The 15,155-nt window shown below is 37.0% G+C and overlaps 1 protein-coding gene across 1 annotated transcript in view; it reads right to left on the minus strand.

Moving 5' to 3' along the window:
- Positions 1 to 612: 612 nt before the first annotated feature.
- LOC140337165 (atrial natriuretic peptide receptor 2-like) overlaps positions 613 to 15,155 on the minus strand; it is a gene marked incomplete at its 5' end in the record, with an annotated part of 32,039 nt that continues 17,496 nt past the window's right edge. The window contains 5 exons of the mRNA XM_072420737.1: positions 613 to 1,671; positions 5,720 to 5,811; positions 7,209 to 7,307; positions 8,226 to 8,378; positions 9,459 to 9,598. Of these exons, the coding sequence (XP_072276838.1) occupies positions 1,606 to 1,671; positions 5,720 to 5,811; positions 7,209 to 7,307; positions 8,226 to 8,378; positions 9,459 to 9,598 (550 nt within the window). The remainder of the gene's footprint in view (positions 1,672 to 5,719; positions 5,812 to 7,208; positions 7,308 to 8,225; positions 8,379 to 9,458; positions 9,599 to 15,155) is intronic.

The following is a 15,155-nucleotide window of genomic DNA, read 5'->3' on the forward strand; positions in this document are numbered from 1 at the left end:
CTGTCTCATAGCTCTTAACTGCCTTTTGTTTGTAAGACTGTTCCTCATCCCTCCGAAAATACCCCTCTGGTGTACAGATCTGTAAAAACAAGATGCAGTCTTTAACTTCCAATTATTATTGTATCTGTCCTTCATAATTTTGCATTGGTTTTGAAATACTTTTATATTCGTGAAGTAGCAGTGCACCAAAAGCTCTGACGTGGCATAAATGATCATTCTTCATTCTCCCTCTTGCATTGGATGTGTCCATTACCCAAACACTCTGTATAAGGTTTCCCACAAAAAACTTGGTGAGCAATATAGAAAACTTTTTATATGAATGTCTTTTGGTAACATAAGGGACAATATTTATAAGGACCAACTTTTTTAAAAAAATCCAGAATGATTATTAATATTAATAATAATATATTATTATTATTATTATTAATAATAATAATAATAATAATAAACAGGATTAATATAGCGCCAACATATTACACAGCACTGTTCAATAAATAGGGGTTGCAAATGACAGTGACACAGGAGGAGGAGAGGATCCTGCCCCGAAGAGCTTACAATCTAGAATGCTCCCTGAAGACCCGGTAAGTACATAATTATAGGCACAACAGAACAATAATTGCTTTGTTTTATTCAATCAAATCTACATATATGATTCAGTTCAATGAAGAAATTCATTTTTCATAACATTCTGTAAGGTCTGCTTCACATGAACAGCTTATATAATCTATATATATTTATATCAGTGCCTATATAATGCAGTCAACAGCCCACCATTTGCTGATCATTTGCTTCCCCTTCCATCTATTAGTAAAACAGATGAGAATGGTAATTACTGAATAAAACAGCAAGCAAAAAATAATTAACTTTGGAACAAATGCTTCATTTTATTTTCATCGGTTGGTGGCGGCAGTTTTGGCACGTTTGTTCAGACACTGCATGCAGATTCCAAGAGCATTTTGCCACCCGATCTGCCTTCATAGACTTGAATTGTAGCATTTGCAGGTGGTTTTTTCAAGCGATCAAAAAAAGAAAAACTTGCAATTGAAAATTCTTGAAAAAACTATATGGTTACCGTCTGTTCCCGGGTGCTAGCAGTTGCCACTTAGGAGCAGTCGATGCTGTTGTATATTACCACTAATGTAAAGATGCCCTAATAAAGACGGTTTTATTAAGCAGTTGTCAGAGCCATTCCATATTCTTAGACACTTCTTGCAAATTGTGGGGTGTAGGGGTGCCACTGCTGCATATCAAAATTGACATATGTAATGGGCGTTCTTTCTGGAACTCCTGAAACTGATAAAATAGCTTTCCTTCTGTTGTGTCTATAGTGAGAAGGTCATTTCACTAAAAAACAAACAAACAAAAAAAAAAAGAAAAAGAAATAACATTGTGTCTGACATACAAAAGCTCCTTAGAATCTTGAGGTCACATGTGTGGGTTTGATTATTAAGGCAAAGAGCAATATATTTATTTAGTAATCCATCTCAATTCATCATCAGCCCCTGACACACACACATTTATATATTTATAAATATGTTCCCTAGTTCTAAACAAGGCACAAAGATTGGGCAAATGTTCACTGTAAGAAAAGTCCCAATTTGTGGGTTAAATATTCCAGTTTCCTTCTTTTTCTTTCCCCTCCAGCCACCATGTTGTCATTGCTCCTTTACCCTGGAAGACATTCAAGAAAATATAAATACATATATAAAAAATATATATAAAACTTATATCAACTTATTTGAGTATTTCAGCTGCTGACAGGACAAAAATGTGCAGCCAATAATAATTCAGTAAAATGCTGCTTTTACAGCCTGAACATCATGTCATTGTAAGTATTTGATTGCATTAGGGAACGCTGCAATACGGCAATCTGTTTATTCCAAATAGACTGGCAGTGTAGTTCAACACACTACAATGGTATTAAAATGCATTACTTTTAGATCTATTACATAAATGGCATCACTGCAATGGTTATGTGTGAATGAACCCTTAGATGAATGGATCCTTCTTTAAAATAAAATCTGTTGTTACTTTTCCTTTAAATCAATAAATAGCATTTTGTTGTTCTTTTTACTTTTTACATTATCCTTGCTTGTGTGGCCATCCATTCCAAGTTATTGGCACAGTGAAAAAGACTGAAGGGTAATGCCACTCCTGGGATATCTACGCCACATATCCCAGAACAGCGGTCGCCAACCTTTTCAGTCCTACGGCCCACTAAACTTACAGGCTCCGCACTGCGCACGTACGGGGAGCCGTGTGTTACTCATAGGGGAAGAAAGTATGCATAGTGACATCATGATTCCAGAACCTCCCCACTCTCCCATCACAGGTCTGAATCCAGAGACACAACCTGCCCACCACCCACGGGAGACGTGGTCCGTGGCTCTGGCCGGTCCGGTGCGCCCCCCAGCCGGGTCCTTTTCCTGACCCTGCTGGGGGGCGCACAGGCCAGAGTCATGGACCACCGGTTGGCGACTGCTGTACCAGGAGACTGTGGAGTCTCTGCATGTGCTGAATGAGACCAGCTAAAAGGGTCTGGAAAGAACACTGTTACCAAGTCATTTAAATTTGTGATTTATTAAAGCACTCCAAGGCTAGAGAGGATACACTTTCATCAGTTAACCTGGGTGATTCAGCAAACCTGGAATGGATTTCTTAAAGTCATTTGCTATTTGTTAGCAAATGTTTTCAATCCTGGACCAGATCCATTACAGTTTTTTGGAGATTCATAATTTCGTTTTTTGGCAATTCGTTTTTTCTATTGGTATTTTAAATTTACAATTACCAATATACATCAAATTGTAATAGGCATAATAAAAGTGTTAGGTCAGAACCCGTTAGAGTTAGTCAAGGATAGTTTTGACCATTGTCTATACATAAATTCTCTGCTTAAACAATATTTATACAAAACATTCTTGAAAACAATGAAAAACAGGTGACGGGCTAAAATGCGTCTAACATGCTTCTCTCGGGTTCTGACCTAACACTTTTATTATGCTTTTTATGCTTTGATGTATATAGTAATTGTAAATTTAAAATACCAATACAAGAAAATCATTGCCAACCTCAAACACCCATTCTCTTCTTTTTTTTTTTTAACCTTTTTTGGATCACACAGGTTCACTGACAAAAGTGTATCCTCTCCAGTCATAGAGAGCTTTAATAAATCCAGCCCACTGTCAGGGGACACTCTAGCTCTGCAAAATTGGGTGCCATCATTGAAGTCATAAGGGTAGCTGGAAATAAGAATATGTTGGCATGGTACATAATAGGAGGAAGCAGAATGAAGAATCGGATCAAGACAACATGGGATTCGCAGGTTGCAGTAAATATATTTATTAAATCCTTTTTAGCTAAAAATAAAAAAATGTCAATAAAAAAAATGCTCATGGTCAGTTGGTTTTAATATTTAATTGCTGGCAATGCAAGTAGTATAGTTGAGCTACACAGTGCCTGGATGACATAGATGGAACATGTCAGTGGTTGCATGAAAATTAACTTGTGGTTTAAAGTCCAATTAAATTTTCAGTTTGCCACAAGGTAAAAATAGAGTAAGTATTTTTTTTTTAGCAGACAAACTTAGTTGCCTCATTTTTTTGGACAGCTGGCAATCCTGAATGTCAAATGCAAATGTCTGTTTAGGTCTTGCAACCATTTGCAGCAGGATGTAACACAGAGTGTGGTGAGTAACAGCTGTGTCCTCCTAGCACAGCATGACAATTGTTATGGATACCCTCTCCACTGCAACCATGAGAGCAATTCCCATGGCTGCTGATAAAAGCTGCTTAGAGCTAATAAATACATACAAAAGCGTCCCACATGGTGACTGTGCATTTGTAAGGAAATGCGACTTGCTGTCTTATTGAACAAATCAGTGTAAAAGCAGTGGTAAGTAACTCATGGCAATCAAATGTTCTCTTTCATCATTTTAGAGTTTTTAGGCATAATTTTTGATTTCCATGGATTCTGTTCTGACTTTTGATTGTTGGTTTCATCCTAATATAATTCCTTTATAAAAACTAAAATAGACTTTAAAGGCACCTCTCAATAAAATTATATCTTCTAAGTATTTATAAAATATAATTTATTTTATTTTATGAACCAGTGATCCACAAGAAAATTTTGGTGGTCCACAGAAAAAATTGGACATTATTTGCAATTTTTACTTTTTATTATTAATAAAACAAAATTAATTTTCTAATAAATTCTTATATTCTTAATGACAATTTTCGCTTTTATATTGCACTAAATTCACAAACTGTACTAGAGACAGAAAAACAAGGAAGGCGCAGCGTGACGTCAGTGTAGTTGTATGAGGGAACCGTTACCGAGCCGTACACTTCAGTATTGTTTCCACCATTACAACAGTCACCCTGCTCCGTGAATACCGATTCTCATCCGATTGTTTTATTTTATTTGTTTATTTCTCAGATGTTCTTTTAGGTAAGTTTGACCTTAACTGTGTATTTTCTTTAACTATTATATTTAATGGCATCGAATTGTTTGACTTTGATAATTATCATTTCTTGTTTGGTCTTAGATTCAAATGAAATAAACCCATAATGAGTGAGAAAAAGCAAACAAATTTATATATATATATATATATATATATATATATATATATATATAGTACCTGACCTTAGAGTCACAAATTGCTTATTGCTCAAGGAACCCCCAGTAACCTCAGGAGGGACCCTGGGGTTCCATAGAACCATGGTTGAGAAACACTGCACATGGGCTTCTGATGGATTGGCAACACATTATCCAGGCACGTCTAACTGTTGCCTATAGAAGTGGCAATCTCATTCTATTAGTGGCTCCACATGACTAGAGGATATATTAGTGATGTGGAGGATCGGCAAGGTGAACCATATTACTATGATGTCCTCTGGCCAATGTTTTAGGATTAGAGCATTGTTATTTCTTTTATTGGAGTATTAATTATATCAGCAGAGGTCATTCAGGGAAAGCTTATCCTCACCAAACAAATTAACATTTGTTTTTTTTAAAATGATATTTAACTTAACTGCCTAAAGTCCTGTAATATATCAACCGCATTGATTTATCCGCTCCTATGGATTAAAACACAGCAGTCCTGTTTTTTTTTGCTTTTTCATTTCAACAGAAAATAATTGCAAATGTCAATCTTTGTATATTTGTTGCCTTATTTGAAAACACAATTGCATTAAAGATAACCAGATAATATAAAGTAATATTCCTAATATCTAAGTGCAAAGCTTCACCTGCTACTTCTGCTCTCCCCGTCATTAGAAATGCATCTGTATCAGTTGTCTGACTCATGCATTAATATGATACAAGACTGATTAGTCACTTCTAAATTTCCCAACAAGTATCAGAGGGAGCTGGGTGTGCGGAATCTGGGGGTGAAGAATTGCTGATCTTGCATTACAACTATGCCTATGTACAATGTTTGCTTTATATTTGTGACAACTAACTGTAGAAGACTCCCAAGGCTGCCTTTACTTTTATTCAATAGAATGTCTTTATCTACATCTCAACCAGAAATAATTTGTGGGGCTCTTCGGTAAAAACCGGATCACAGTCTACCGTCAGTAGCACCCAACCATTGGTTCCATCAATTCACCTAACCTTGATAAAATATTTAATCCCCCAAGGATCCCAAAACCATAATTGTCTTAAAAAAACAGGACAATTCAGATATATTATCATTTGGGGAATTGTTAATTAAGTTTACCTTTATTTCAAGTGTTCCTCTGCAAACCAGGATATAGCCACCAATTTGTTTGAGCTGATCAGCAGCACTGGAAGTGCACTGAATTTTCAAGGCTTATGGAAAAAAAGCAAAAAACATTTTTATAGAAATAATCGAGAAAAAGCTTTTCAAATTTGGGAATAACATAAAAAATGTTAACTAAGATACCATTGTACTGAAATGTTTAAATTATACACTAAAAGTCACCATGGCTAAACGTATGTCATGTGGTATTGCAAACTTTGGATCACTGGAGGACTATATGGCACTGTCACATATAGAAGAAAGCAGTAAATGTTCACCCAAAGCCCTAGCAATACTACTCTGATGACTAGAACTCGTCCTTGAAATCCACTAAAGCCAACACTTCTAGGGTTCTCTTTAAGGCAAGCTAAGGTGTTTGCATATACCCGATTTAGAAATTTTTGCCTCCTGCTACACCCAAATTGTAGACTATTCTAAACAGAATTATGTTCAGCAAAGTGGTTAGGATAAGCTTCCTGGACATGTAAAATGGACTTAGAACCTTGCCCTCTGGCTGGAAACTGTTCGTGTAACAAATTAACATGCCATATTTAATATTAGGCTGATGGAAGCAAAAGAAGGGACCTTTTGTCAAATTAGGTTTTTACTTCTAAGAGTTACCAAATACATACAGCAAGTAACATTTAAACTATTGCTAGACAACACAAAGCTTAAATAAATTGTGTAGAATTTAAGACGGTCGTCTCTTTTACCCAACACGTTTCACCTTGTGGCTTCTTCAGAGGGTTTTTAGAGACTCCTATTTATGGATGATGGAAAGATAAAAATCCTAATCGAGATTTATTGTGATGTAGCCAGTCACACTCTCACCTAGCTGCTGCCAAGCTTTCCTTTATAATCTACTCTGCAAATTTATTTGGTTCAAGAACAAAAACCCTATCATCCACTGGAAACAATGAGTATTTACCCTCCAAGGATCACCAAGTTGCACCCAGCCATTTATGCCAGTTATAGTTTAAAACAACTACTATTGCTACCACTACTTCTCTCTGATCTCACCACAATATCTCTTGATTGGGATTTTTATATTTCCATCATCCTTAAATAGGACTCTGTAAAAAAAAAACCTGATGAAGCCACAAGGTGAAACGTGTCAAGTAAAAGAAACAACCGTCTTAAATTCTACACTATTTATTTGAGCTGTGTGTTGTCTAGCAATAGTTTAAATAGTATTTGGTAGCTTTCAGAAGTAAAAAAAACTGTTTTATTTGCAAAAAAGCTCCTTCTTTTGTTTCTATCCTCTACATGTTGTAAATTTATTCTGGGGTTGGCATCCGATATTTAGTTTGAACTTTATTGGAGAATCTGAGCTTTAATAATCCCTCTAATATTCTAATATTAGGCTGACTTAACATGATAATGGTTGAAAATGATGTATTTATAATCATAAAATAAATATTAGCGTATGTTTATTATGTGATTGTACCTTCACTGGTAGATTCCATCCTTGATGCAGTGTTCACCGTATCTCCAAACAAACAATAACGAGGCATCTTGGCGCCAACCACCCCAGCCACTACAGGACCTTCAATGGAGAGATTAGGAGAAGTCTATCGCAAAGTTTCATTCACACAGTTGGCATGCTGGATGATGTATAATGCTTATAAACAAGGGAGGATAGTGATATATCATCATATAGGGACAAAATAACAATCAGACAAGGTGCTAAACCCTTAAAAAGGATGCATCACTTCTTCAGTCCTTCACTGCCATATTTGCTATGCCCATAGCTCTGAGATTGTGGTTCAAGCAATATCATGTATATGGCCATCTTTAAACTCTAGGTTTACTAAAATTGTAAAAAATATCTTTTGCCCATGACTTCATGACTTTTATGAATATTACGTTTTTCCTGCACAATTAGCCCTCCCTTTAGTACTGAGTGACCACTTAGGAATCCAGTACGGGTGTTCATCTGAATTAAATAATTTGCGTAACACAGACATAACAGTGCTTGTAATCTGATAGCTATAGGTTCTCCAAGCCAAAGAACTACAGGGGTAAAGCAATGAGTGTCTGGATATTCATTTTCAGGCTGAGTGCCATTAGGGCCAGAGGTGGCATCTGCTGACCTCAGCGGACTTTCTGTAGGGTACAAGGCAGTGTACAAAGTGGCAGTTTTTGGATTGAGGAACTAAAAATGTAATACATCCTAAAAATTAGAATTTTGCTTTACGTTCCTAGAAATAAACAGCTGCGACGTAGAGGAACTGTTGTAGGTACAGAGGCTGAATGAACAGAGGAACTGTTGTTGGTGCAGATGCTACAACTAATGTCCTCACAAAAATTGAAAACCTGTGTGTATTGGATACCTGACATTTATCCACATACCCCCTTCCCCACAGAATAATGATGATACTGGATGAAACCTTACATCACATCTAATATGGCTCCAAGTTCAATGGAGTCAATGAAGCATCCCAAACTTATAACAGCAGCCCACCTGAATGTATTCCTGCCCTGATTTTCAGCTTAGTGTCTGGCATATGAGGGATCTTGAAAGAGTGGCAAACAGTGACTAAATCCAAAGCCATACTTGCAATCTCAGACACATGCTTCATACCATTTTCTTTCGGGACACCAGATACCACCATATCTGCAAAAACAGAAACATTGATAAAGTGTTGAATAAGTTGTTTTAAGGCACAAAACATGATATTCGGCCAACTCCTCAAATGGCTGCATGACTTCCTATGACAAAAGTCTTTATAACATAAGAAGCTAACCAATAAGGCTTTTTTGCATGCAGATGTGCAGACAGAGAATACTCTATCAGGAGTAGACAGCAAAGTTTAGCACATATTAATGTGTTTCTGCTCTATTCTTGTTTAATCAACCCCTGTGGATGAAGAAATGACACTGCTGTTTTGTAAAGTCTATGGCTGTGTACAGACGCTCAATGTTTGTCGCTTAAATTCGTATTTAATGATTGTTTCCAGCGGCAAAAGACTGACAGAGGGGAGAACGAGGGCTGTAGACACAGTGCCACTCTTCTATGGAGAGGGGAGAATAAACAAGTGGCACCTCACTGTGCTCTTCTCCTATTGTGGTCGTTCAACGCCTGTCATTCATGGATCTGCCAGGTTGGATCGATGAACGGCATCTGACATATGTACATAGGCCATGATTTATTAAAGTTCTCCAAGGCTGGAGAGAATACACTTTCATCAGTGGAGCTGGGTGATCCAGCTAACCTGGAATGAATCTGGTCTAGAATTGAAACCATTTGCTAACAAATAGCTTGATTTTAGGAAATCCGTTTGCTCAATTACTCAGGGTCACTGGGTGTATTCTCCCCAGCCTTGGAGAATGTTAAAAAATCAGAGCCTTAGCCTCTAATCTAAAGTCATTCTGGCTTGAATGGGGAAGTTAAACCCTAAGTTAAACATCCTATTATTGCTGATAAAAAATATATTTCAATTGTGAAATTTCTCCTGTTACAACTCAATCAAGTCTAATAGTGAGCATAGTCTGCCTTTATTTCCTGTTGCAGTGAGAACTCAAATATGAACCCATCACTTTCTGAGACAAGTATCACTGGGACCAGTTGCAATGGGACATCCCCTAATGTGGACAGCAATACAAACAAGACAGGGACAGTTCAATAAAAAGGGACAGTAAAGTTCAATAAAAACATACATCAATTATAAATAGGTAAAACGAATAAGTGACATACATGCATCACCAATAGTTTCCACCTTGTACACATCATAATTGTCAATAATGTTGTCAAACTGAGTGTAGAGCTTGTTGAGCAAGTTGACCACTTGGTGAGGAGTGCTGGACCCAGACAGTGTCGTGAAGCCCACAATGTCACTAAACAAGAAAGAGAAAATTGTGTAAATACATACGTAAATACATACGAGCTTACAAAAATTCCAGGGAGAATACTGTACAGTGTGAGATCCAAGGCACCGGTGACTCTAACTGTCTCATTGGATTTGAAATTAGATTTGGTGTTGTCATTACTGTGCTGCTTACTGTCTGCTTTTTTGGGGGAAAATCTACACTGCATTCATCTTCCTATTTCAGCTTTCTTCATTCAGTGAATCTATGCTTTGTGAATCTCTCCTGCATGCTATTTGAATAATCTCCTACCAATTCTAGACCAATACTAGGAGAGGCTACACTTGTAGCCCTCTCCCTCCCGGCACCCTGACAATCCTTTGGTATACTTCTTCTCCTCTCTAACAACCAGGTAATCGTCCTAGTACCTGAAACTTCCCTACTGCATTGGCTTTTTTATTCATAACTTACATATATATCATCTGAGCGTGGACTATCAGGTTGCACATTACCCCTGAGGAAGCCTACATCGGGTGAAACGCGTCGGGTATCCTAATCACACGTATGTGAACTGCTGACATACAATATGCGGATGCTGGATTTAACGGGCATTTTCTGCCCTTTTTGGTTCTTACACTGACCAGTTGTGATCTGTTCAGTGCCAACTAACGGCCAAACACTTGTTCACCTTTGTATATTCTTTGAGATATTTACTCTATTGGATGTATTTTGTATTTTGAGCAACTATCATTATTATAATACACTTAGGCTTACCAAAAACAAAAAACCCTCTGTCTGCCTTGTATTTTGGATTTGATTACCAACTGTTTGGGGTTGGCAAACCCCTAAGGGTGAATAATAACTTGAGTTACATACTAAACACTACTACTCTATCATACAGTCTTAAATTTCTCTACTAATTCATGACATCTCAATATCAAGGAAAACCCTTTAGCTGGATGGTTACTGAGAAAAAGGGGAAACTGGTAGATTGTTTGGCTCGCTGGTGACTAAACCCTTCTCCCCTTGCATGCCTTTTTTTTTGGAATAGTTGCCATTTTTTAGATCCTCTTTAAAGGCAAGAATCAAATCTCTACATTATTATCATGGCGTTTGATCTTTGAATTCATTTTACAGTTCGAAAAAACTAAATCACAAAAAACAGACACAGACAAGCACACACCCCACAACCACGGACATGGAAAACCTGCCTGAAAAACACAGTTGCATTAGCATAGCTCTGAGCTTCATTAGTAAGACCTTGACGAAGATCATCAGCAACTTGTTTAGGAAGCATACCTAGAAATGTGAGGAAAAGTTGACATACACTGTTATAAAACTTATTATATTATGAACTGTTATAAAATTTCATTTAATTAACCCAATAATGCTGTCACAGGTGTATTGATTTTTTGTGAACTCTTTTTGTTTGTAGGTTTTTTTACCAACTTCAGCTAGAATCCAGACACCAGTTGAGAAATTTAATGGGAATGCACTTCCTTCAGTTTGTGCTTTGTAAAGCTAACCTCACACTTTTGATAATAATGTTACAACCATGAATTCACCAGCAGAAAGATTTCTAGAAAATTCATGGAGGACACCCTTGTTTGCACGCACCTTACCCATTTGGGAAGCAATACATGCGTGCAGAAAGGGGCTCTATTGCCAGTATTGGTCCCCTAAAACAATCCTGCCACAGTCACAGAATGACCTATCTATTCCTAGTGTGATGTTGGCCTTACTTTCTCTCTCTTTCTTCTGCAAAGGCAGATCTGAATCTAATTGATGGCCACATGAAACCTTTAGTACAATGATTCTCAACCAGGGTTCCTCCAGAGGTTGCCAGGGGCTCCACGAGTAATGAGCAATTTGTGCTCAGGTCAATTTATTGATACCAATGTAAGAGGCATTCCTTCCGCTGACCACCACACTAACATAGTGAGATGTAAATATAGTAATTATAGCAGTTCCCTGACGGTTCTGTCATGGGTTCCCAAATGTTAAAAGTTTGAGAAACACTACTTTAGTACTTCTTTCCATTTTTTTTTAAATAGACTTTCTATAGGCGGGAGCAAAGTCTATCAAATGAGAATCAGAATGGCTCACCCAACTCTCAAGCATTCCTTCCTATATCATCCATATAAAATTGGATGGACTGGCAATCCACTTGTAAACAATGGGCCTAATTTATCAAAGCTCTGTAAGGCTGGAGGAGATAGACGTATTGCCTATATTCTAGACAAGAATAATAATATTATTATTACCAAATTTGCCTACCCATCTTCTTCTGTTTTTTGAAACCCTCACTACCTCCCACCACTACATATCTCCCCTCCTATTGTGTGTTTCTTCCCGAACCTCCTAGATTTTAATCTCTTCGGGGCAGGGTCCTCTCCTCCTGTGTTACTTTATCTGTATCTGTCTGTCATTTGCAGCCCCTATTTAATGTACAGAACTGTGTGATATGTTGGTGCCATATAAATCCTGCTTAATAATATTATTAGACTATCATGGGTGAACTTGGGTGATCCAGCAAACTTGGAATTAATCAGGAATTAAAGCGTTGGCCAACTAATAGCAAATGTATTTTAGGAAATCCATTCCAGGTTTGCTGCATCACCCAGGTTCACCCTTGCCAGTCTATTTTCTGAAGTCTTAGAGAGCTTTAATAAATCAGGCCTAATGCCCCGATCAAAATCTGAACGGAAAGAATTCTCCCTGTATTCTTCTCATGTTTTTTTTTCTACACTTAGGATGTGTAAATTTAAAAATGACCTTTGTATAAGCAGATATTTTCACTGCATGACAACACTTTGCTCTATACAAAACTAGCAATTAAGAAACAATTACAAAGTATAAAAACATATGATGCAAAAGCTGACAAACAGGCTTGAATGCAAATATAGACATTGGCTTCCATGTGGGTGAAAGATGCTTGCTTATAGCATGCCGGGTTATCTATATTCAGCATTTCATTATCGGAGATGGGGCAGACCTTTCACTCACAAAACCGTATTCAGAATCTCAAGTGAGTTCTTTTCACCGTGTCCTTGGCAACCTAAATGGGGACATCTGCTTCTTTGTGCACTGCAATACAGCCATCGACAATTAGCCCTCAGCAAATTACACATCATTTCGGTTGTTGTGGCACAAATAGAACCATGTGATGGACAAATAAACCTGAAATGTGTGTATATAACTGTAAAAAAACAAATACTGTGAATAAAACAAATGTCATTGTTTTATTAGGATAGAAAAGTGGTGATTGGAGTGACCCTTCTTAAAAACTGGAACTGAGAATTAGCTGCCTGCATCCCCTTTCTTTACATTGTTCCAGCGCTGCAACCCCTACCAGTTTCTTCGGCATTCTGGGAGTGTCAGTTCACTCCGACCATGGTTCCTGACCTCTAAAACTGGACATATAAGGGTCAATTTCCCATTTGTTTAAGCAGTCCATTTAAATATTTCATGGAATCAGGTAGAAATTTTTGCACAAAAGTGCTTCATTTTGGTTATGGAATGGATTACACACCTTGATCAGTTAGTTCAGAACATTTTTCTCAATCATAAAAGTATCTGATGGGTGTTTGAGACTTCTCAATCGCCTTCTGTTTGATTACATTTTGCAGCATGAGCACACACATTTCTCGAGAGAAGCACAGCAATTGATTTGCATTGTAATCGATTACAAAGAATTGACTGGTGTGCTAGTATAATCGTTTGTTTTTCAATCCATGGCTGACATTTATTTAAAAAAAGTAAACTGATTGAAAACCGGAATACAATTAATTATAAATCAGTTAGAATTAAATTATAGTCAATCCATTAAAGTGGAACTGAATGAAAACAATGGAAGCAGGCAGGATGCTTATTGCAGGAGGGACAGGCAATGTTCTTTCTGCAATAAAACATACCCAGGTTTGCACATGCACAGGGAATACCGCATGTTTCTGTGAATGAATTAACTCAGAGTTACATCATTCCAGCTTGGCCAAAGATCAAAGATCCCTAACCTGGACCTTGCACATCGAGGAGCACCAGGTAAAGGTTGAACCACCCACAAAAGAGTCAGGACAGGTAAGTTTAAAAAAAGAGATTTGCAATCAGAAAGAGGAGTTTATTTTTAGTAAGGATCTTTCCAGACCCAGTTTTTTATTTTTTAACTTCATTTCCGCTTTAAGTTACTATGTTGGTAAATAATCCTAAATCAGAAATTCAGTGACACCAACCACATACTGATTAATCCCCACTAAAGGCAGAATATATGAGAAATATGGGAAATTCAGAAACAACATTGGGTGATGTTTAATGCAATGACCGAGCTCCTCCTGCAGGTATTAGTTACCTGTATCAAAGGCTTGGGAGTACCCAGATAAGAAGATTTAGAATTCCTTTTCTGCATATATGTCCCAGATCACTACAGCTACAGGATCAGAATAATAACCAAGCACTAGGTATAATATTATTATTATTATTATTATTATTGTTAATAATAATAATTATAATTAAACTGAATTTATATAGCGCCAACATATTACGCAGTGCGTACTTTTATTGGGGTTTGCAAATGACAGACAAATACAAACAATGACACAGGAGGAGGGGAGTACCCTGCCCGAAAGAGCTTACAATCTATTTTTTGTTGAGGTCAGTAATGGCAGAATGCAATACCCCAAAGGTCATGAGATAGCTCAGTGACAAAGGAATGGCTTTTAAAGTTATGTAATTATTTTATATTGTGCAGATAACAATTCTACATTTAAAACTGAATAAATAATTGTAGTGTCCATAAAATGTAGCATTTAGGCAAGAAAAATTATGAAACAATGGATATAATAGCAGTATTAGTCTCATGAAATAGAAAGCTTGTGATCTGCTAAACATCCAATGTCTTTTCTGCCAAAAATCTGTAAGCTTCCTATATATAGAGAAGTTACATCATCAGTGGCCATTTTTTTTGAAAATTGGTGTAAGGAACCCCTAAAAACATTTTATTGTCAACAAGGCACTGCAAACCTAGGACTAGCAGCACCGAAGGATGGCACTCTAGTAGATAGGTGTCCCATGATGTGCAAGGATTCATTGAATGCTTGTACGTTACAGCCAAATTTCCATCAAGAATAAAGATTTGATTTTAATATGTGAAGTTATGAATAGTATATGAATAATACTATCTTTTAATTTTATAGTTGCTCAGTGTAATATTATTAAGACCTTGATGGATATTTAGTATTGCATTAATTTATTTTAGCACCAATGGTACAAATGTATATTTGTTTTTTATAATCCAATACAACAAAAAAATTTACCAACATCCTCATATTTAAAAAAAAAAAACAATCACGGCAGCATCATGTATTTTCTATAACATGTTTCCTTAGCCTGCCACACAGCGGGTAAATATGGAGAATGTGAATGTTAAAGATTAGTAAAAAAAATCCTAAATAAAATAGCTTCGAATCTCGGCCAGGACACCATCTGCATGGAGTTTGAATGTTCTCCCCATGTTTGTGTGGGTTCCTCCAAGTACTCGGGTTTGCTCCCACATCCCAAAAACATGCAGTTTGGTTAACTGGCTACCCCCCAA

Source organism: Pyxicephalus adspersus, chromosome 8 (genome assembly GCF_032062135.1).
Source record: "Pyxicephalus adspersus chromosome 8, UCB_Pads_2.0, whole genome shotgun sequence".
In the NCBI taxonomy this organism is placed as follows: Eukaryota; Metazoa; Chordata; class Amphibia; order Anura; family Pyxicephalidae; genus Pyxicephalus; species Pyxicephalus adspersus.